General features: G+C 40.0%; 1 protein-coding gene and 1 long non-coding RNA gene across 8 annotated transcripts in view; one reads left to right on the top strand and one right to left on the bottom strand.

The window, feature by feature from the left end:
- NUP153 (nucleoporin 153) overlaps positions 1-20,075 on the bottom strand; it is a 42,845-nt gene extending 22,770 nt beyond the window's left edge. For 3 of the 4 annotated variants that reach the window (XM_082234180.1, XM_082234181.1, XM_082234182.1), the window contains exons 1-8: positions 19,897-20,074; positions 8,181-8,394; positions 5,526-5,774; positions 4,124-4,263; positions 3,915-4,043; positions 2,542-2,658; positions 2,372-2,407; positions 2,234-2,287 (exon numbers count right to left, since the gene is read on the bottom strand). In XM_082234180.1, the coding sequence (XP_082090306.1) occupies positions 2,234-2,287; positions 2,372-2,407; positions 2,542-2,658; positions 3,915-4,043; positions 4,124-4,263; positions 5,526-5,774; positions 8,181-8,394; positions 19,897-20,049 (1,092 nt within the window). In that variant the 5' untranslated portion in view covers positions 20,050-20,074. Of the gene's footprint in view, positions 1-2,233; positions 2,288-2,371; positions 2,408-2,541; positions 2,659-3,914; positions 4,044-4,123; positions 4,264-5,525; positions 5,775-8,180; positions 8,395-19,896 lie in introns of all 4 variants that reach the window. The other variant, XM_082234183.1, reaches the window with a different exon arrangement.
- Positions 112-8,163, top strand: LOC309538844. 4 transcript variants are annotated; one of them, XR_014222379.1, is made up of 4 exons: positions 112-198; positions 2,287-2,432; positions 3,529-3,571; positions 6,623-8,163. It is a non-coding gene; the product is annotated as an uncharacterized lncRNA (long non-coding RNA). The 4 variants fall into 4 exon arrangements; XR_014222380.1 differs by having other exon boundaries at positions 3,529-3,647; XR_014222381.1 differs by lacking the exon at positions 6,623-8,163 and adding an exon at positions 3,895-4,033.
- Positions 20,076-20,950: the final 875 nt, after the last annotated feature.

The raw sequence follows: 20,950 nt of genomic DNA, 5'->3' as shown, positions 1-20,950 counted from the left end.
GCGTCTGGCTGGAGAAAGCTCTCTTCTACACAGGATGGCAGTTAAACATCTGATTTGCATAGCCCTGTCTGTTGGGAGTGAGTGGGCGGAACTATCTTTTCAAAGGTAAGTAAGTTCCTTTTCTACAGGAGATGGATGTCATCACAAGTCCAACACACTGCTTTCAGATGTACTGGTTTTAGACAACATTTTAAGAAAGTTTTTAAAATCCTGGCATTCTACTAATATCTCTTCTGCACATTTTGATTGGTGTAAGGAGTGGGTCATGTGCACCAATTAGGTTAGGTCTATAGGAGAATCTGATATCAGGTGCTGACAAACTAACATCATCATGGTCAACTTTTGCAATTCTATGGACTTTCCACATGAAATAGAGCCTAATGGGAGTGTGCAGGTGTGAAAGGGAGTTGTATGCAGACACCAGGCTGGATGCAAAGGTCCCTTTTCATAGATTGAAGTGCCTTGGACCAGCTGTTCTACTAATGGAAGGGGGAAATTCCCTCCAGTGCTACTTTCCCCTCTGCTAATGTCAGCGGCATTTCCAACACCGTTTTGCAAGGTCCCACCAACCCTCCTGAGAAGCTGACGGCTCAGGAGGAAGGTAAATCCAAGACCCTTTTGTGATTTTTCTAGCACATCCCATCACCATTATATTTATAAACCAAGCCTGTGATTCTTAAAGGGTGTGGCCACACCATACTGGTGGGGCAGGAGAGGACGGCAAGCGTGGAGGGAAGATTCAAGGACAATCAAGGAAACACAACATTTCAGTGTAGTATAGGATAGTATCAAAATATATATTTTTTACTTTGCAGAATAGATAAGATAGATTTATTTTCAAGATGAGAGCAAGAGCACCAAGTGATACTGAGGACAATCCTTGTTGTGTTTCCCAATGTATTTATCATATACATATCAGTATGGCTTGAGGAAATTTTTATTCTGAAAGTGTGGCCCAGTGAAAAAAAGTTTGAGAACCATTGAACTAGACAAATGACTACTATCTAGTATTAATCCAACATTGTAGTGCTGTATTCAGGAAATGGCAAAACGAGTCCAATTATTTGCTTATCTTTACAAGTAGTAATGATCTCTCCCCCTGCCCTCTACAATAAAACTGGTTTGCATCTAAATATTATTTGTTCAGAAATAGTGACAAAAATTTTGAATTTGGAAAGGCTATTTTGATGGAAGTAGGCCGTGAAAGTAATGTGCAACTTCCAAATGATGTTCACTATAAAAACTCAGTATCACTGTTTGAACAATTCAAGGCATTAAAAATAAGCTATAATTATCTGATTAGTGTAGATCAGTTCCAGACTGAAGACACAGGTCTTTAGAATACCAACTGTACAGACATCTGTAACTGTTTTACTCAAGAAATTAAGTGGACTGTTGACAGCCCACTCACTTCAGTGGCAAATCACCAGCAAACCTTTCTTGGCCAAGAATTACTGCTGCCAACCATTTACTACAGTATGAATAGACAATTCCTCTTTTTTTACTTAATGACAGCTGGGTACAGAGTTTTCTTTCTGACATCTCTAGTTTCTCTTGCCTGTTAGCTGGTGTTCCATGTTTTCTGCACAAGTGTGAGTCAACAACCTGTAAATTTAAGCTGAAATAGTGCTTGCTTATACCTGGCCAATCCTGCAAATAAATGATTTTTTAAAAAACTGACTTCATTAGGTTCTACCCACTATTCACAAAGGGATACCGTTTCCTAAAATCTGTTACACTCAGAGTAGGGCCTCCAAAATGGTATTTTCCCCACAATGGTATCTTCAACAACTCTCATTGAGGACAGAAGATCTAGCAAACCATGTGAAAGTTTTGCCTTATTCCGCTAACTTTAATCTTACATATGGCACCTCTAGCATGTAAACATAAGCCTCTTGTTTTCTCCTTGTTGCACATTTTAGTCTGGATGACACAAACAGATCTGATAGGTATATTAAAGACAGAAGATACAGATGCAGTGCAAGTTATGAATTTATTCATCGACTACAACACTAGTTTTATAAAAGCTTAATTTAGCATTCCACTAACATTTGCTCTAGGTTCCAAATTTCAAAACCAAGTAAATGGATTTTTAAAAAACATAAGTAGGCAAATACCAGCAGCTATCTATAGTAGAATCCATAGGCAATTTCATGTCTGCTGCATATCAAACATAAAATATAAAACAGTTCTACACCACTTAGAAGCAACTAAGACATGGAAGTTAACTTACCCTTTTCCTTGGTGAATGGAAGTCAGTGATATTCTGCATACTTCTTTCCGCAGGCTGGAAAACAAAACACCCAAATTAACAAGCGTGATTAAAACAACAACAACTCCATGCATTAAAAAAGTTTGAAGACTAACTTACAGATGAAAATGAGGAAGATGGGATTCTTTTAGCATCCTGTTGGAAAAACAACAGCACTGAAGTAAGTTAAACCATATGTATTCAAAGAAAGAGTTTGCCTAATGCAATACAGGATTAGAAAGCTTCATGTTATGTACTGAATAAATAACATTTCAAATAGAGAAAATTACCGCTATTGGGCTTGACATCTTCTCCAGAGACTGCAGGATGCGCCGTGCAGTAGAACTTGTCACTCCGTAAGATTGTGCATTCACTTGCTTGGCTTTCATCTGCCTTCTTACTGGTGTCTTAAAAAAACAAGATTATGGATGTTATATTGTGTGATTTGAAGCTTTGGGTCTACACACTATTACAGTCAGTTATCATGTTGATCTCCAAAGGTCTAGAAGGAATTTGGAGAGAAAGGACTCAAATATACTCAACGTGGCCCAGGTAGCTTAATGAGAGCATTTTCTGTAGACCTCATACATACTAATATCCGTCATATATACATTATCAGTGAACATGGACTTCAGGTGTTTCAGAGGGAACAGATGGCAGGTCCCTGCCCACAAAGAGTTTACAATTTATAGTTGTTATGCCCTCACACAATGCAAACTCAAGTTTCACCATGACACATTCTTGCAATGCTTTATTGTCACATCCAAATTCAGCAACTAACCTGTTTGGACATTTGCAAGTCATGCTAAGCCACATTTTACCACTGCTCTGGTTCACATGTAACACTAAACCAGGCTTCCTCAACCTCGGCCCTCCAGATGTTTTGAGACTACAATTCCCATCATCCCTGACCACTGGTCTTGCTACCTAGGGATCATGGGAGTTGTAGGCTAAAAAAACGTCTGGAGGGCCGAGGTTGAGGAAGCCTGCACTAAACCCGGTTTAAGATTATGTGCATGAGCTAGAATGAGCAAAGTTTCAGGCTCACAAACTCCATCCTTCCCTCTCCTCCTCCTGCTTGGCTACAAGGAAGGTCGTTGCTAGAGTTTATGTTTCGTTGCGCAAAATCATTTCACATATGATGAAAACAAGTGGCTTAGGTAAACAAGGCAGCTTCGAAGACCATGGTTTAACAATGACTTGTTTAGAAACTGAATAGAATTATTTTAAGCCATGATCCCTTCCAAAATGGCATTCCCGCCTCTTCTCTTTTACAGTACCCAGAGCTGCCCACAAGAGTGACCTGCAGTGAGGCTGGTGGTAAGTTGAACTGGCAAGGAGACTGCCCTGCCCACCAGGTGTACCCTCTAAAGAGTGAATTTCTGCCAGTGGAAAGGTGGGTGGTGACAACACAGAGTTTCTGGCTTGACAAGCACTCATTTCTGTTTTTTAAGTAGCCATAATTTAACGTTGCGTATGAACCAGAACAGGCTGAGATTCGTTTGTATTCCAGAGCTGCATCACTAAAGTTATTGTTACCAAAACAATGAAATACTTGTATCCTTATACTATGGAAAGTACAAAGTGAAAAGCTCTATCAGAATTATTAATATAAGTAGCTTCTTCTTTCACATCCTCCATAGATCACCAGCATTTCTGTTACCTGATAAGGAGTAATCCGTGCTTTAGACTGCCTTGCTGCTGCAGCTGCACCACCATACATGGTTTTTCCAGGATAAAATGGAGAATTCCCAAGCTGGCTTGTCTTAAAAGCTGATGCATTACCAAGTGACTGCAAACACACATTGATATCTAATTAGCAAAATGGATACAGAAGTAACATAGTGAAAGCAAACGTTGTGCAGTACTTACAGGGGAAAGTGCTCCAAAAGCAGACAGATTAAAGCCAGGCTTTTTAGAGCTGGTGGCTGAATGCTGAGAAAGGGAGACAAGTCTTTCACTCTCCGAGGACCAAAGAGGTGGTACTGAAGCAACTTTTGAAACTGTTATATCTAAAAAGACAACATGCGTACACAACTGCATCAATGCCTTATTTATATTATAAAATAGTGATGATTAATACTACAATAACAACAATATTAAAGTTTTGTCCCCCTACATTTCCCATTTTGCCGTCCAGAAATTCTTTGAAAGAAACTACACTACTTTTCTTTATCTAGCTCATGGAAAGAAGGGAAGGATGGAGGGAAAGAAGTGAGGAATGGAGTGAAAGGAGGAAGAAACTGAGATCTATGGAGGTTTTCTCCCCTCTTTCTTTCCCAAAAGGAAAACATATATAATTTAACAAGTGGGAATTCATGATACATGTGTCTTAACAGTTCTGATCTAGTAGGTTTTCCACACACATCCTGGCAAGAACAACAACACTGGCCCTTAATGGTGTATACCATTCCAATGGGCTTTTAAAAGTGACTAATTTCTTTCTCCAAGACTAGTTTGTGATGGCTGACTCCTGTTGTTACTGTGTTCTTTTAAAAATATACTGCTGTGTTTTATTAGTTGCTGCTCTAATCTGTTCCTATTCTTAATTGTGTTTCATGTTGTTTGCAAACTGCTTTGGGGGGTCCTTTGGGTGAAAAATAGCATAGATATATTAACGCACTGTCAGGGAACTGCCATCGGAAGGAAGGGAGGTGAAAGGGCTCACACAGGTTGGGAGAGACTCAGCAGCTGAAGAGGGAACCAGTAGGGGGAGAGGAGGTGAGCTGAGGGAAAGTGAGCTGGAGGGATGGCTCAGAGACACTTCCAGCGAAAACAGTGGGGAGGTTTCAGGACCTCCTGTAGGGACACCCACTCCTCGCCTGAAACTGTCACGCAGAGAGTCCAGAAGAGGTGTTTCCGTTAAGGAGCTTTTATGTTGGAAGCGATTCCGAAAGCAACCACTGTCGGAATCTGCTAGCGACTGACGGAGCCATGTTTAAGGGGCTCCGTTACAGACAGAGGTTTGCAAAATTGACCAAACTCTTGAGGGACTTGGATTTTACGCACAAGCAGGTCATCGTCCCATCACACGCACCTATTTGGCTCTCTGCATCAAAGGACCATGGGATAACTTCCTTCCCTCATAATCTGCTGCCTCTCCCCACTCCCCGAAAATAACATTGCATTAATAACATCAGAGTCTTAAAACGTACAGTTAATACCTGCCATTTGCGCACCATCTCTTCTAAAGAGATGTCAGTATAACAAAACCTAGTCACGTTATGGAATAATCATACAAAAAGATCCTAATGATTCTGGTGAACTTTGTTACCTTTATCAGATGCCCTCGAAGAAAAGCCACTTGTAGTTGAGATGTTGTCATCATCATGCTGAGAGGTAGAATCTTTCATTTCTTTTCCAAGTGAAAGTCCAGAATTACTAATTGGAAATGCAGATGATGTGGAGGGTTGACAAAGTGGAGGTGGGGAATCCAAGATGTTGAAATTAAGATGACTCCGGTGGAGAGAGGGTCTTGTTAAAATATCTGTGAAGCTTAAACCAGATCTACTTGTTGAGGGCTCTAAAGAGGAACAAAGCAGCACAATCAGAATTATCTTAAGTTGCAGGTATGCATATGGAACAGTCAAAAGCTATTTACTATCAACACTACTTCTATTGCTAAGCTTCAAGTGTAAAAAATAGACGATAAGCTAAATTTAACTTGTGCCACATACATGCATGGTTTCATCTATCCATCTGAGAATAGCTACTACATTTCTTCCAAGTACTACATTACTACAACACAATATAAATGATGGCACTGACAGTGAAACATTAGTTGCGACGTTAAAAACAAAACAAAATATGATCCTGGGTATGCCAATCTATACTCTAGTGCTTAAATAGATGCCTAATAACAACAACAGAATATTTTAACCTGACAAGTTAAATCTGAAATGCAAGGAATACCACCCTGAGTAATTTGAAAGCCACAAAACAATTGTTTATCTATCCATGTGTAAATAATTATAAAAATATTTTGCTACAAGTTCAATTGTATCAGCTCTCTAGATAATAAACTGCATTTACTCACCTATCTCTGGGAAAGGGAACTGTATGACTAACATTTTCTCTTTCCAATAATCCTAATGGTAGGCTATTAGGCTGTCTGTCACTGTTTTTAATGAGGTTTTTATTACTGATGTTCTGCAATGTGTTTTTAAACACCCTGGAATCTTTTGATAAAGGGTGGTATATAAATTGAAAGAAATAAATAAAATAATAATAATATAAAAAAGAGGCTACCCATCCAATGCAAAGAGTTACCAGTTCAAAGCTTTGGTTCCATTTGGAATATATATATATATTAGTAGTGATCGATGGTAACCTTATCACTTAATTGTTGGTGATTAAATTTTTATTTCACAGCAACATTTCAGACTAGGAGAATGGATGAGAACATGAAAGAATAGCACTTAAAAATCTCTCAGCTTAGATTTGGATGCCAAGACCCTACTGTGCAGAAGTTACTGAACATCTACATCAACTTTTTGGTGGGAGGGGGGAGTGGTAAGGCAATTAGAGATGCACATCTCCTTATCACACAGCAGGATCATATATATTGCACTGAATTTAACACACAAGACAGGGATCGAGTTTGTTCATCTCTTGCCATACTAGGTATACTAAAAAATGTTTTAAAACCCCAGAATTATAATTGAATACTAGTGCAATGCTTAGAATGTTGGTCTCAAAAAACAGTGCATGGTAACGCTAGTAGGTAAAATGGTGTTGGCCAAAACATTGTGTCCAACATTTCACAATAATGCTGAAGTAACACACACCAGAGCAGGGTGGGCAAGATTTTTGGCAGGGGAGGGCAAAGAAGATTTTTATTTCTCCCATTATTTCTGATCTTTAAAAAAAAACTTTTTAAAATGCTTTATTATTCATTTTCCATATATATACAACATGTAGTCATCTTCATTTCAAACAGTCTAATAAAGATAACAATGTTCACAAAAGATAAATACAATTTCAACTATGTATTTTCTACACGAACCTATGACTTCCCATCCTCTCCATATTTTCTTTTATATTAAGCATCTTGCTTTAGCTTATCATTATTGTTTTGGAAAAATTCTCTTTTCTATTTCGATATTGTTTTCCTTCGTATGTACTATTTACAGAAATAATTCAAAGGCTGTAACCATGCTTAAGTTACAGCTGCTTTTCAAATAATTCTTGAAATTATCCATTCTAGAATGAACTCCTGTTTGGGCTTGTCTCCGATTCTTTCCAAAAGAGATGGTAAATCCGCATATTCTGTCAATTTGAGTAACCGTTCAGCTCTAGTAGGGAGTTTGTTCTTTTTCCAGTATGTCGCAATACACACCCTCACGGCCGCGGTTGCATACAAAAAAACTTTCCTTATACCCTTGGGAATGCCATTATTTCTGATCTTATATTGACATCAGGTCTCAACCACCTGTCAAAGATGGCCTGTGGAGGATGCGTAATTATAGAGTTGGATTTAACCAGGCAGGACTGAAAGACCTGCTCATCAGCTGATGGGGACAGGGAAACATATCCTGCTTTCTGCAAAGATCGAGCATGCATGCATGCATGTGTTGTTCCTCACAGGGAACAGGAACTTGCAAAACTAAAACCCATCTCCTGCTCATCTGCTGAGGTCATCTGCCCATCAGATTAGGAGATGGGTGTGGTTTTAAAAATGGCCTTTTGGAAGAAAATTTGAACCCCTGGCAAGCTAAGGTTGGCCAGTAGGTTGAGGTTCCCTACCCCTGCACCAGAATATCAAGGGGTCTGTAATTACTCTCTTTTAACAGAATATTTGACATATATAAAATAGCATCCCTCAGTTTGCAGTTAAGAAAACCATTAAAATGTTTTGATATTTGTAAGTAGACCTCTAGAACAAATTGTTAGAAGCTAGCTGTGAGGTTGGAGAAGATCTTTCGCCTACCATCTAAAGTAATTCTTGTTGGCTCGGGAGTAATTCGTCCATCAATCTCAAGGGTATTGTCAGCATCATCATCTTCAAAGGCAGGATGATAGTTTACATTCTCCTCTAAGCTCCTTTGTTCACTTGGGGATTCCTCTTCGCTTTGCCTGAAATATCTCTGAAGCCAAGCTGGAACAATACTCTTCACAGATTCCTTAACGATATTTACAATTCCCTGTTTATAAGAAAGAAAGAATGTTTTTAAATTATATCTAGACTAACAAAGGCCCAGCTGACAAAGTTACTACTAGAACCTACCAACAGGTTGTTGGTAGTTGTTTACAATGCTGTGAAGCTGCCTGAAATAGCAAATCTGTTATAACTTCTGTTCCAATTATATTCATGTTCCAAACAGGTGTAGTCATCTAGCACAGAAACATCCCCAATGTGCAGCAGTCACCTCAGTTCTACTACTCTACGATGCACATGACCAATCCCCAGCTTCCACCCAAGCTTGGTGGTGGAACAGGCAACAGGAATCATCTTTCTCAGAGTGTTCAAAACACAGTGCAATGAAAGGGACAACCCCTTTTCGATTTGTTCATTTTGGTGCCCTGCCTCCAAGGTGCTTCGAGTGCATCAGTAACACAGTGCCAAAATAAAAGTTCAGTCTCAAAGGCATGGCATGAGGCCAGAAATTATATTTCTATACTTTAGGGGAGGAGCAAGGTCCTGGAAACTACACGTTTTTGGTTGGTCCCAAGGCCAGGCACAATTTGTAGAGCAGGGGTAGGCAACCTAAGGCCCAGGGGCCGGATGCGGCCCAATTGCCTTCTAAATCCGGCCCGCAGACAGATCTACATGAGTAGAAGGTGTCCTTTTATTTAAAATGCATCTCTGGGTTATTTGTGGGGCATAGGAATTTGTTAATTCCCCCCCCCAAAAAAATATATAGTCCGGCCCACCACATGGTCTGAGGGACGGTGGACTGGCCCACGGCTGAAAAAGGTTGCTAACCCCTTTTGTAGAGCCTTGCTAATGAATCCTTTTGAAGTGAACAAGAGAACCCAGCTCCTAAGTGATGTCAAGACATACAGGGAAAACAAAAGCAAGATTTCACTCCCCAAAAGTATTCAAAACTGCAAGATTGTTCAACCTATGAAGGAGTCGTCTCTTTCACTTTGAGAAAATCATCCACACATTTGACTTTTAGTTTGTTTCCTGAAATGAACACAATCACCTTTAACGTACACTTTTGAAGCACTGAAATTTTACGTAAAAGGCATACTCGCGCCCCCCCCCGGTAATCCAATCTAATTCAATGTAAATAGTCGGGATATTAAGAGTAGCATACATTCAGCAATAATCCAAGGATTAAAAACTACTGAGCCAAAGGAAACAAGGTAATTTCAAACAATTTCTGTTCTACCTTCAGTGAAGGAGTAATTATATAACACAACAGTCTTGAAACCCGAAGTACCGTATTTTTCGCTCTATAACACACACCTGACCATAACACGCACGTAGTTTTTAGAGGAGGAAAATCCGTAGGCATGCCACCCGTAGGCATACCCTCCATAACACGCACAGACATTTCCCCTTACTTTCTAGGAGGAAAAAAGTGAGTGTTATGGTGCAAAAAATACGGTATATTGTTCCACACAAACTGACACCCCCACAAATAGATAGGCTCCATAACAGACGTTGGCACCATCTAGGAGTAAGAACTTCAAATTATCAGAACACATGTGTTATGGCATATCTGAATCATTACATATAAAATATCACAGATGTAATAGTAAATGTGGATGCTAACACCTATAACTTCAAACAATGAGTGGGCGGCTCATATGAGAGAATACAGTTCTTTAAGTATTAACTGTCCAGGACTTTAAAAGCTAGTCAACACTTTGAAATGGGCCTGAAGTCAGTGAACTGTTGCAAAAGGCAAGGGGCCTATCACATGCATTCCTTCAAAAACTGGCTCTGGTCAAACCTTTAGTTGCTGCATTCTGGAAAAGCAGAAGTTTCTGAAGAGTTTTTAAAAACAGCTCCCTGTAGAGCACATGTCCACAATCCAACTGACAGAATTAAGACATGTGTGTCAGCGTAACTCAATTTTTATGATGTTTCTGTTCTACTAACTTTTAGTAGTTGTGGTATACTGGGGGTTTGTTTGTTTTTATATTGTGTAAGCCCTTCTGGGAGCCTTCAGGCTGAACAGGAATCTATTAAAATTTGTAATTTATAATTTGCCCAATCATTAAAAGACCAAAAGGTAACTCACAAATAAGTCTGTGAGTAAAGTTGATACACTGTCTGACTTCTGCCCATAGTTTATTGGCAACTTTGCAATTCCAATGTAGGTCACAGTTGTTCAGGTTCTCCACATTTCTACCACTTGGCTTTGTCAGAGGCATTAAGCCTGATCAGTATCACTGGAGAACAGTGTATTCTTTATAATACTTTTTTTTTTTACTGTTATGAGTCTGAACCTCAATCAAGTACTGCAGTTTGTGGCCTTCTGACTGGGCTAGCTTTATGGTAAATCCTGATTCTATTTTCCATATTTAAATGCATTAGGCCTAAATGGAATACAGCTTTTTCAGCTACTTTATGTTGAGAGTGCAAAGTTTAGTTGCCAATTGGTTAGCAAAGTGTGGAAAACAGCACATCAGAATACAGTACCTATGTTTAAAGACAAATTTGAGATTGACACAAATTACAGATAAATTATAAAATTATGTGCAACAATAATGATTTTTGACCATCTAAACTACATATAGTCAGAGTGTTACAAATTTTAAAAGCTTAAAAATTAAGACAAATAAAGCTATGCTTTTTATCAAGGCTAACCTATTACAGATACTTTTAAAATTACCATCTCTGTTTTTACCTCCTATATAAGGCAGCTTTTACTACACTTCCAGGCTAGTCATGGATTACAATATTCATTTCAGAACAACCTGCTGTTAATGTGTTCGTGAGTAATAAATTCATTTAAACTTCAGAAAGGGACAACTAAAATGTATCCAAGGTCATGATCACAGAGAGGAAAGCAAGCAGTAGTGTTCTAAGCCTCAAGGCATCTCATTACTGAGTAGCAAAGAATAGTGACTCCTCTTCAAGGCAAGCATGGCTTTAAAAACCATCATCATCAGACAGTCAAATTGAGAATGTTTTAGTTCAGATCCACTATATCTTTAGACACATTCTTAGGGGACAGACTTTTAAAAAATGTAGTCCATTGGATCAATAACTGACATGTAACTATTAGCTCTTCTAATAATTATTCTCCTATTGAGATGGTACTTTCTGAGAACAACCTCCCTTTGTTGCATATAGCAGAGGTGTGGAATGCCTGGCTCACATGCCAATCTTGCCCTACCAGGCTTCCTCATTTGGCCCTTGAGGGCATTGTGGTTGGGACTTGACTGAAAGGGTGGGACTGAAAGGGTTCAATCTCTGCTTTGTGCAGCTGCCAAAGAACCAGACAACCAACTGGTTACTGGGAGCCTATGAAGCACCGCACGAAGTGAGGATTTAACACTAAAGCAGGATCACTCTCCCTTCACATCAAGCAATGTGAAGGGAGAGTGGTAGTATTGCTTCGTGGGTGGCTTGGGTGCACAGGAGTGCCTAGTGCTAAGCAGGATCACTCCCCATGCATCAGTATCTCACTCAGGGGTTATCAATTGTGAGCTTTGTTTTTTTTTAAATGATAGCAGAAATGCCTATATACTATCTATAATGAGTACAGAATAAGGGGGCCTCAGTTAACAGAAACTAGGGTTAAAGATAGCTAATAATCACTGCCCAAAACAGGAGGAGGGTGCTCATTTTTAGGGTAACATTTCACAATGGGGGCTAACTATTCTTTCATCGATGATCAGATCCATACCATACATTTAAAGCACTTTAAGAATCATGGTTTCCACCAAAGGATCCTGGGATGTGTAATTTGTTACAGTCATTAAGAGTTATTAGTAGATTCCTCATACACCTACAATTTACAGGCCTACCACTGTACAGCAACCACTGTACAATGCTATGTACATGCTATTTTGGTGCAGAAATATTTGCAGGATCCAGACAAAAACTTTCATTCTTGTTTTTCTTCAGGGATACTAACACACCGCAGATATATCCAAAAGATAAATATTCAAATATACAGAATGCAAGGTTATCTGTTTCAGAAAAGAGCTTATTACTAAGTATAATAGAACATTATTAAAACGTTCCACATCTAAATTGGATCTGAAGTTGTTGTTACATGTTTTTATTGTTGATACTTTTATTTTTATTTAGTTTGGGATGTATCATGCAAAGCAAACCATAGATAAATAAATAATGCTTGAGTGTGGCACACTTTATAATTTAGTACACATTTTTTATAATATCAGTAAGATTACATTTTCATGGTAACTGCCATGTTTAGGTGTTGTATCAAACTCCACCAGACTCAGAGTAGACACACTGAAATTAATAGAATTAAGTTGGTCAGGACCATTAATTCCAATGGATCTACTCCAAAAAGAACTACCAATGGCTACAACCCTGGGATTCAAAGTCTGAATCCTTCTCGGGGGTAAGTTTTATCTAGATCACTGACAGCATCAGCAGTACTAACGCATATTGTCATCTCACCACATAATATTTTGACACCAAAGTGACCTGCAGGAGGATTCTCCCATCATGAAAGCATAACATAAAAAGCATTTTAAACAAAGCATCATACTAGCCCTGTACAAAATACTTTTATTTTGAATCAAAACTATTATTTTCAAACTCTCAATTATTTGTGCATTACTAAAATGAGGCTCTTAAGTGTTGTTAAATAGGGTAGTATTTATTTTCTAGTAAATAAACTATAGTCCTATTTCTATTATTTCATTTATGAGTCACTTCCTTTGAGGCATCCTGAAGCAATTTACAACAGAATATATAAAACACTACATAAATAAAAACTGAAAACAACTGCACATAGTTTTTTTTAAAAAGTATTAGAAATATGAAAGTGTTTAAAATGACAGCAAACACAAAAGATCAGTTCCAATCCAAAACAGATACCAACCTGGATACAGATTTTAGGAGGTTTGTTGAAAGAGGAACATCTTTAGCAGATGCCAAAAAGGCAATAGAAAAGGTACCTGTCTGATATGCAATGGAAGGGAGTTGCAAAACGTAGGAACTATTGCAGTTCTTCATGAATGTTCATATGACTTTTGGCACCTTGGGATCTGGTCCACAGCCGTCCCTCCTTCCAGCAATCAAGCTAACAAAAAAGGTACTATATGCATGACTTGGACTTTTCTCTATCTTATGTTTCGTAATGGGGATGGGGGAAGAGGTGTGTGTGAGAGAGAGACAGACAGTGCCAGAGAGAGGGGTGGTAGAAAGAAAACGGGTGGCCTACTGTTAATTCTGGCCCTGGCCCTTTTTGGTATCAGCCCTGCTCACCACCAGTTCTGGCTATGTCAATGCCTGGTGTGCACCACAGATATATTTCCCATGAGTGGGTACAGCCTTTGACATAGGGAGAGGTTCCCCACCCTTTCTATAAGCAGTAGCCATCCAAAATGTCCCCTACTGCTGACTGGGGTATCTAACATATGACTATCACCATTCAAACTTCTTTTGAAATCAAATGAAGCAGAGTCCACAGGGGCCTGAACAAATTATGCTGTGGCAATGTAGCCCTTATGACATACTACCTTTAAAATGCGCATTCACTGTGGCAAGTTTTTCAGAATCAATGCAACGTCTTTGAAATGATTCAGAGTTTAACAAAAAGCACTGACACAACTTTCAGAAATCGAGAGAATAGCAGAAAGAGCAAACAAAATGTTTCCAAAAGAATGCTACTCTGACAATTTGGCCTAAACACGTTTGCTCAAATTCCAATAATTCAAGGGGATTTACTCACAAAAATGATACGGATTAAACCTAAATCCATTCAAGCATACACCCTTAAACCAAAGCTTAAACACAACCAGAATAATTTTTTGCAGTTTTTCCTGTGGCCTTCTTAGAACAACTTTAGGCACACCTTTGCCATATCAGAAGTTACAATTTTATATGAGTAACACTCAGTACTTCCTAGGCTTCTCCACTCTGCTTAGGCATACACTTCAGACATACGTTTGTATGCATGGTATCAAGAAACATCTTAAAAAACAAATACACAAGCAACTTTAAATCTCCCTCTCCCTCAGCTGCAACCTGGTAACAGCCATTCTTCTTTGAACCTCTTTCTTTCATTTTCTTTTGTTTTCCCATTCCATATATCCTTCTATATGCCCATTCCTCTGCTAATCATTTTTCCTACACTCCATAGGTCTCCACACTGCCATCTCTCCGCTATCCCCTTTTCCACATCCCTCAGGTATGACTGCCTACACTTCCTTCTTCTCCAATTTCCATAGCTCCTTCTGTACCATAACAGGTACCATAACAGGTCTCTCTGTACCCTTCTCTCTTAAGAGACCAAAAGAAAAAAAAAAGTTAGAAACTATTTTTGATATACTTTCTCAATTTAATCTCACTAATCTTAGCAGCAAGGCCTCCAGAAAAGAACAGATGGATTGTGCAGTATGGCCGAATGCAACAGGCTGGAAAAACTGGTGCAAGCTCCACCACGTGTCTCTGAATCTAGGGATATGGTACTAATAAAGCTTTGGAAAGTTAATTATATTTGAAAGATGCTATTTAGAGTGGGGTGGAGTTACACTCAATAACAGAAAGAACCTAAGAGACTTGCTAATTTTTATGGAAAAATGATAGCTACCAATTTAATATGTTAAATCTACTTAGGCATTATACAGTGGTACCTTGGAAGTTGAACGGAATCTGTTCCGGAAGTCCGTTCAACTTCCAACTTGATTCGGAAACCAAGGCACAGCTTCCAATTGGCTGCAGAAAGCTCCTGCAGCCAATCGGAAGCAGCGATGGATGTTCAGGTTCCAAAGAACATTTGCAAACCTGAACAATCACTTCCAAGTTTGCAGCGTTCAGGACCCAAAACGTTTGTCTTGCAAGTCATTCAAGATCCAAGGTATGACTGTATATGAAATTGCATATACAGAACAGACCATATACTAATTATAAGGGATTTCCTTTCTTATGTAAGGCAATATAAAATAGTGCATAATAGTACTGAGAGCCTTGAATACTGTGGATGGGAATTGGACAGTAGGCAGATGTAGATTTCCCTTTTGTCTTGTGGCTCTACATGTTTTTGCATTAGTGAAATTCTATACAATTCCAACAATAAAGAGATGGTTTTGTTAATAGAACAGTTTTGAGAAGTCTGAGTAGAAAAAGGTACCTCTACACCTCTGACATCCCTTAAAATGTATTTAGTTGAACGGAAGGGCTTCTTCCGTTTGTGAATGGGAATGCACAATTCAGCGCATGCTCCCAAAGGAAGGATTTTTTGTGACAACACCCCTACTTCTCACTGCAGACTGCCATGCCACCTCTTACATTGTTCTAGGTGTCCCCCATCAAGCAGGTACCCAGGCAGCTGATGGGGAAGAAATGCTGAAAATCACCTTCTGCCCACAGGAGTGTCCAATTAGCAGATTTATGTCAAATACCCATATCTAATAGGGCTGGGCGATGTATCAATACATCATCCAAAATCAGTTTGAAGTCCACATTATGGTAACAGTTTCATAATATAATCGTACCTTGGAAGTCGAATGGAATCCGTTCCAGAAGTCCTTCTGACTTCCAAAACGTTCAGAAATCAAATCACAACTTCTAATTGGCTGCAATCAGAAGCTGCGGAAGTCCTGTCAGATGTTCGGGTTCCAAAAGAACGTTTGCAAACCGGAACAATCAATCTGGGTTTGCGGCGTTTGGGAGCCAAAACGTCCGAGACAACCAAGATACAACTGTACACAACATGGTGATATAATTTGAATTGTGATGTGCACATGTGCTATGTAAAAAAATTGTGATGTGGATAAAGAATCATAGAATTGTAGAGTTGGAAGGGATCATGAGTGTAGCCAGTCATTGCTTTTCTCATGATTCCTGCAGCCCCTGTTGCTCTGTACTTTAAAATAACAGTTGTAACGATAAAGATAAGTAAAAAATGTATCCGATTTAGACCCCTAAGTAGTAGCAGTTGCCAGGACATTACCCCATTCGCCTCTACATAGTTCCATCCTTATTTCAGACATTGTGATATATCTGTATATTGCAATGTTTATCTAGCAATATATCATGATATTAAGAACCAGACATCGCTCAGCCCTAATATCCAGCTGATAGAACTTTAATATATAATCAGCTACAAACAGCAACAATGTTATAAATACATGATTAGAACCAGAATAAATTTGTTAAACCTGAATCTCACTGAAATATAAGGGACAAGTTAGTCAAGATTAACCTGTTCCATATATTTCAATGGGATCCAAATTCAGTGTGCTTATATCGAACACCTATTGCTCTCCTTCCTAATTGCACATTCAGCAGGCAAACGAGGAAGGTCAGACCTGACAAAATAGAGCTGAGCAGAAAAAACACCTTCACACAATCCAACCCTCCTAACAGCTCAGCATAATGTGGTTCGGGTGTTGGATTGCTGTTAATCTGGATCCAACCTACATCCAAAGGCAGCCCTGTTTAGGGAAGTTTTTAAAGTTTAATGTTTTATCATGTTTTTAATATTCTGTTGGGAGTTGCCCAGAGTGGCTGGGGAAACCCAGTCAGATGGGCAGGGTATAAATAATAAATTATTGTTATTATTACATGCTTTAAATTGGTCAGGCTAATATCTGCTCCAAAAGAATCTCAAAATCAAAGTATTGAATGAGACTGTGCTCAAGGTACAAAGATATCTTAATCCACTACTGATCAGAAATAACTTACTCCAAGCGGTTTCTCAACTTGAATAATATATGACCTCTATAAGTTACCCTGAAATGATGCTTTGGTGGTGGTTCCATAAAAAGAAGCAGCTTACATTAGGATAATTTTTATTGGACCACTTTGCTGGCAAACATGCAAGAATGTGCTTAAAGCAAAGGAAAATGTTTCATTAAAACCGGCAGAATCTGCTTGTAGAAAAGTCCAGAAAAAAGCAAGCAAGGAAATTCCTAGTGGTTGTCAATTCCCTTACATTTCATAGGGTTTACAAAGTGGAAATCCAGAAAATTAATAGGGTTTACACACACACAAATCTTTGTGTATTGCTTTTTTGTGTGTTCAGAAATACAGCACTATTAAAATCCTCTCACAAACATAATTTGTAAAATTCCCAACAGGATTAAAGATACTAAATTTAATCTTAAAACAAGGTTTATGAGGATTTAGGCTTCCAAGATTTAGACATTCCATTAACAAAGGCCAAAACTAACTAATTGGCTTTAGATGACAGTTGCATAAATATTAGGGTAGAACAGAACTGTGTTGAAGACAAATGAACTGCTGAATTGGTCTTCACCACCACAGAGGAAGGAATCTCAAGAAATCTATTCCCCATATAAGTGGATTTTTTAAAAACTTCATTTCCAAAGCTGAACCTTATTATAAAATAGAACAACTGAAACAATTACAAAAGATGTATGGAGAAATAGCAACACTGTTGGGCTTTATGTACAGTCAAAGAGAAGATGACAAAGATCATACCCATAACTGCTCACCTGTTTAATCCAAATAGTGTAATGGTGGTAAACTGTATGGACTATATCCAACTTTAGTAATACCCAGAGCACACTCACTGACATTAATGGACATGGCGTAGGTTAATTTCAAATAGGCATACTCCACAGTAGAACTTAATCAGTACAACTCCTTGCTATAAATATATAAACAATTACATTCTAACGACTAAATATGTCAAAAGTACAGATACCAGGGTGAGATCATGCAAATGACAACAGTGATCTTTAATAATTAGTTAGAAGATGGAATTTTGGTAGTCATGGTTTCTCACCCCTACATAACTAGCTTCAATTATCTGAAATCATTTCTTCTACACAATGATTAAAAGGTATAGGTGTTTGTCCTACTTTCTGCTCACACTAGTAGCTGTAACCCAACAGCTATTCTAATCTGACAAATACAATAAAGGAAGCCACTTTTTACAGTGTAATTTTATTTATATTTCTAGTTAGCTTCAAAAGCAGTGTTACTGAACACAGCATGAATTGTTTTTGATCAAATTTTATATTCTTTCACATTTTACCTACAACTTCAGGCATTTCTCACAACAGCTATATTGTTTTTGGTTGTGACGTATAAATAACATTGAATCAGTATATTCTGTATCACCTATTTGTTTCATTAGTATCTCACCTTTGTCCCACCATGGGGGAAAATCCATGCTACAAATCTGATTATTATGGCTGCAACAGAAACCATGCTTACCTGAGAGTGAGCCTCACTTACTTCTCAGTAGACATGGTTAGAACTGCAGCCAAAATGCACAGGATCATTAATGTGTATCTGCAATATAATTTAACCCCTTCCATAATATATATTTTTTTGTAAGTCCAGTCAACCATTTTCACATATTTTAAATTTATCAAAATAAAAATTTAGAACACAATGAGTTTTATCCCATTTTAATTCTACTTGGAGCTGGCCCACTGACATTAAAGGACATGACTAAATTAAGTTTCTAAATTTCAGTACGTCTGCTCTGAACAAACTTCACTGAATACCCAATATTCCAAATCTTACATGTCTGCATGGGCAGCAATTTTTAAAAGCTGTCATTTATAAATTGTTAAACAAAACAAATTCATGTGTCACTCATAAATTACTAACACTTAAGTTTTTTCTAAAATATATTAATGGCTGATTTGGTCCCTGTGCTAGCATTGAAATAGCACCTGAATACGCAATTCGTATTTTGCATGCATTTTCATAAAAGCACTAACATAACCAGATTTGCTTTAAAAAAATGTACTACCAACTAAGTCAAAAGACAGGTTTTGAAATCTCAGTGGACACTGTGCAGACTCATTAAGTATAACCCCAATATTCCAATCCTCGCCATTTCTACCCAGAAATAACTCCTACTGAATTCAATGGGGTTTACTTCCAGGTTAAGTGGGGGCTAAGGCTGCAGCCTAAAGCCTGGAAAGGGGATGTGCAATTTGTGCAATGGTTAAAACCCTTTTCGGCGTTACCTTTAAAGCAAGGGGATCCCGCTAAAAACACTTGATTGAGACATCGCACAACAGCGAATCGGCGCCTTGATTCGCAGGAGGCACGTTTTCCCCTTTGCCTGCCCTCCCCTTCCTTCCTTTTCTTCCCGCCGTAACAGAAATCCAGGAAGGGGAGAAATCTCACAGAACCCAAGCGCGTGCCTCAAAACGGGAGAAGGGGAATCCCACCCCTCTAAACATTCCCCCCCACCCTGCACTTGAATCATTCATATCGCTGGGATCGCCCTCGGAAATCAACGCCTCCCCCGCCTCACATAGACCCCACACACTTCCCCTTCTCTCCCCCTCAGAAGAAGAAGAATAAAAAGGGGGGGGGCAGAAAATGCTTTCTCTTCCTCCTCGAGGTACCAGGTAGTTCACCCACCCAGAATATGGCCTGGCCATTTCTCAGGCCGACAACGGCGGCTCCCAGGGGGCCCCGTGAGGGCAGAGCCGGAGCCTCGCCGGCCAATTCCGGGGCTGGCGGCGCCGCTTCCTCCATACAGATATATTATGTGTCCAGCCGCCGGTCTCGCACACCACATGCTCCCCCGCTCGGCCTCCCTCACCTGCTTGTTTCTCGGGTAAGGCTTCGAGGAGGCCGCTGCCAGGTGGTATCGCCGCGTCCGGATCTTCCCGCCGCCGGTTTCGTAGCCGCCGCCGCCGCTTCCACCACCTCCTCCTCCTCCTCCCGGAGCTCCGCCGCTTTCCCCCGAATCCATATTGGGACCTCTCCCGAGCCTTGCCGGCCTCCCTCCCACCCACCCGCAACCCGCACGCACGCACGCACGGCGCAAACAGAGAGGCCCGGCCTAGCCCGGCCACCCCCTGTGCGCGCGCCCGCGCGCGCGCTTTCTCTCCCCCCTCACGCTTCTTTCCCTCCCTCACGCTCCTCTCGGCCCCCACCCCTGGCCCCAATCCCGTTCTGTGCTGTCACTGTCTCTATGGCGATGCCTCGCGCCCTCACAGGATGCCTGCCTCCCTCTCTCGCTCCCTGGCTAGCGCGCGCGCGCGCGCCGAGGCCGTCCCTAGCCGCTCCACTTCCCCCTCCCTTTCCTACCCTTTCTCTCCCCCCCTCCTCCACCAACACCGTCACCGTCTAGCCCGCCCGAGATTCTCCCCCTCCTTCCTTTCCTCCCGACCAACCAGAGGACACCCGCCCGGACAGCTTGGCGTCACCAAACCGCGCGACCCGCCATCCTGCCTCATTCCAGTCGCCCGACGACGGCCCATGAGCGCCCACGGGAAATGTAGTTTTGGAAATCCGAGGCTGCGCAGAGAACATATGGACACACTCCGCCCTCTCGCGGGGTGGTTGCCGATCTGACGCATTGATGCGCCACAGAATCTCGCGATATATGCCGCAGCGAAGGCCGGAAACTCGCTATTCTGGAATGAACATGATTTCCAAGGCGCCTTTTTTAACCCTTACAGGGCCGGAGATTACATGTTCATGGAAATCTAAACCAAAATACATTGCCTCACCCAATCTAAAGCTCTTTTCTCCTTGCGTTAGCAAAAATTCAGAGGAGAATCTATTGCAGCTATCAAATTATGGGCTGATTTAACCCAGCCACTATCTGAAATACTTAACAGTGGTAATTTGGAAAGTCTCTCTCTCCA

Source organism: Podarcis vaucheri (assembly GCF_965113315.1).
Source record: "Podarcis vaucheri genome assembly, chromosome: 8".
NCBI lineage: Eukaryota > Metazoa > Chordata > Lepidosauria > Squamata > Lacertidae > Podarcis > Podarcis vaucheri.
This window is presented reverse-complemented; position numbering and strand designations above follow the sequence as displayed.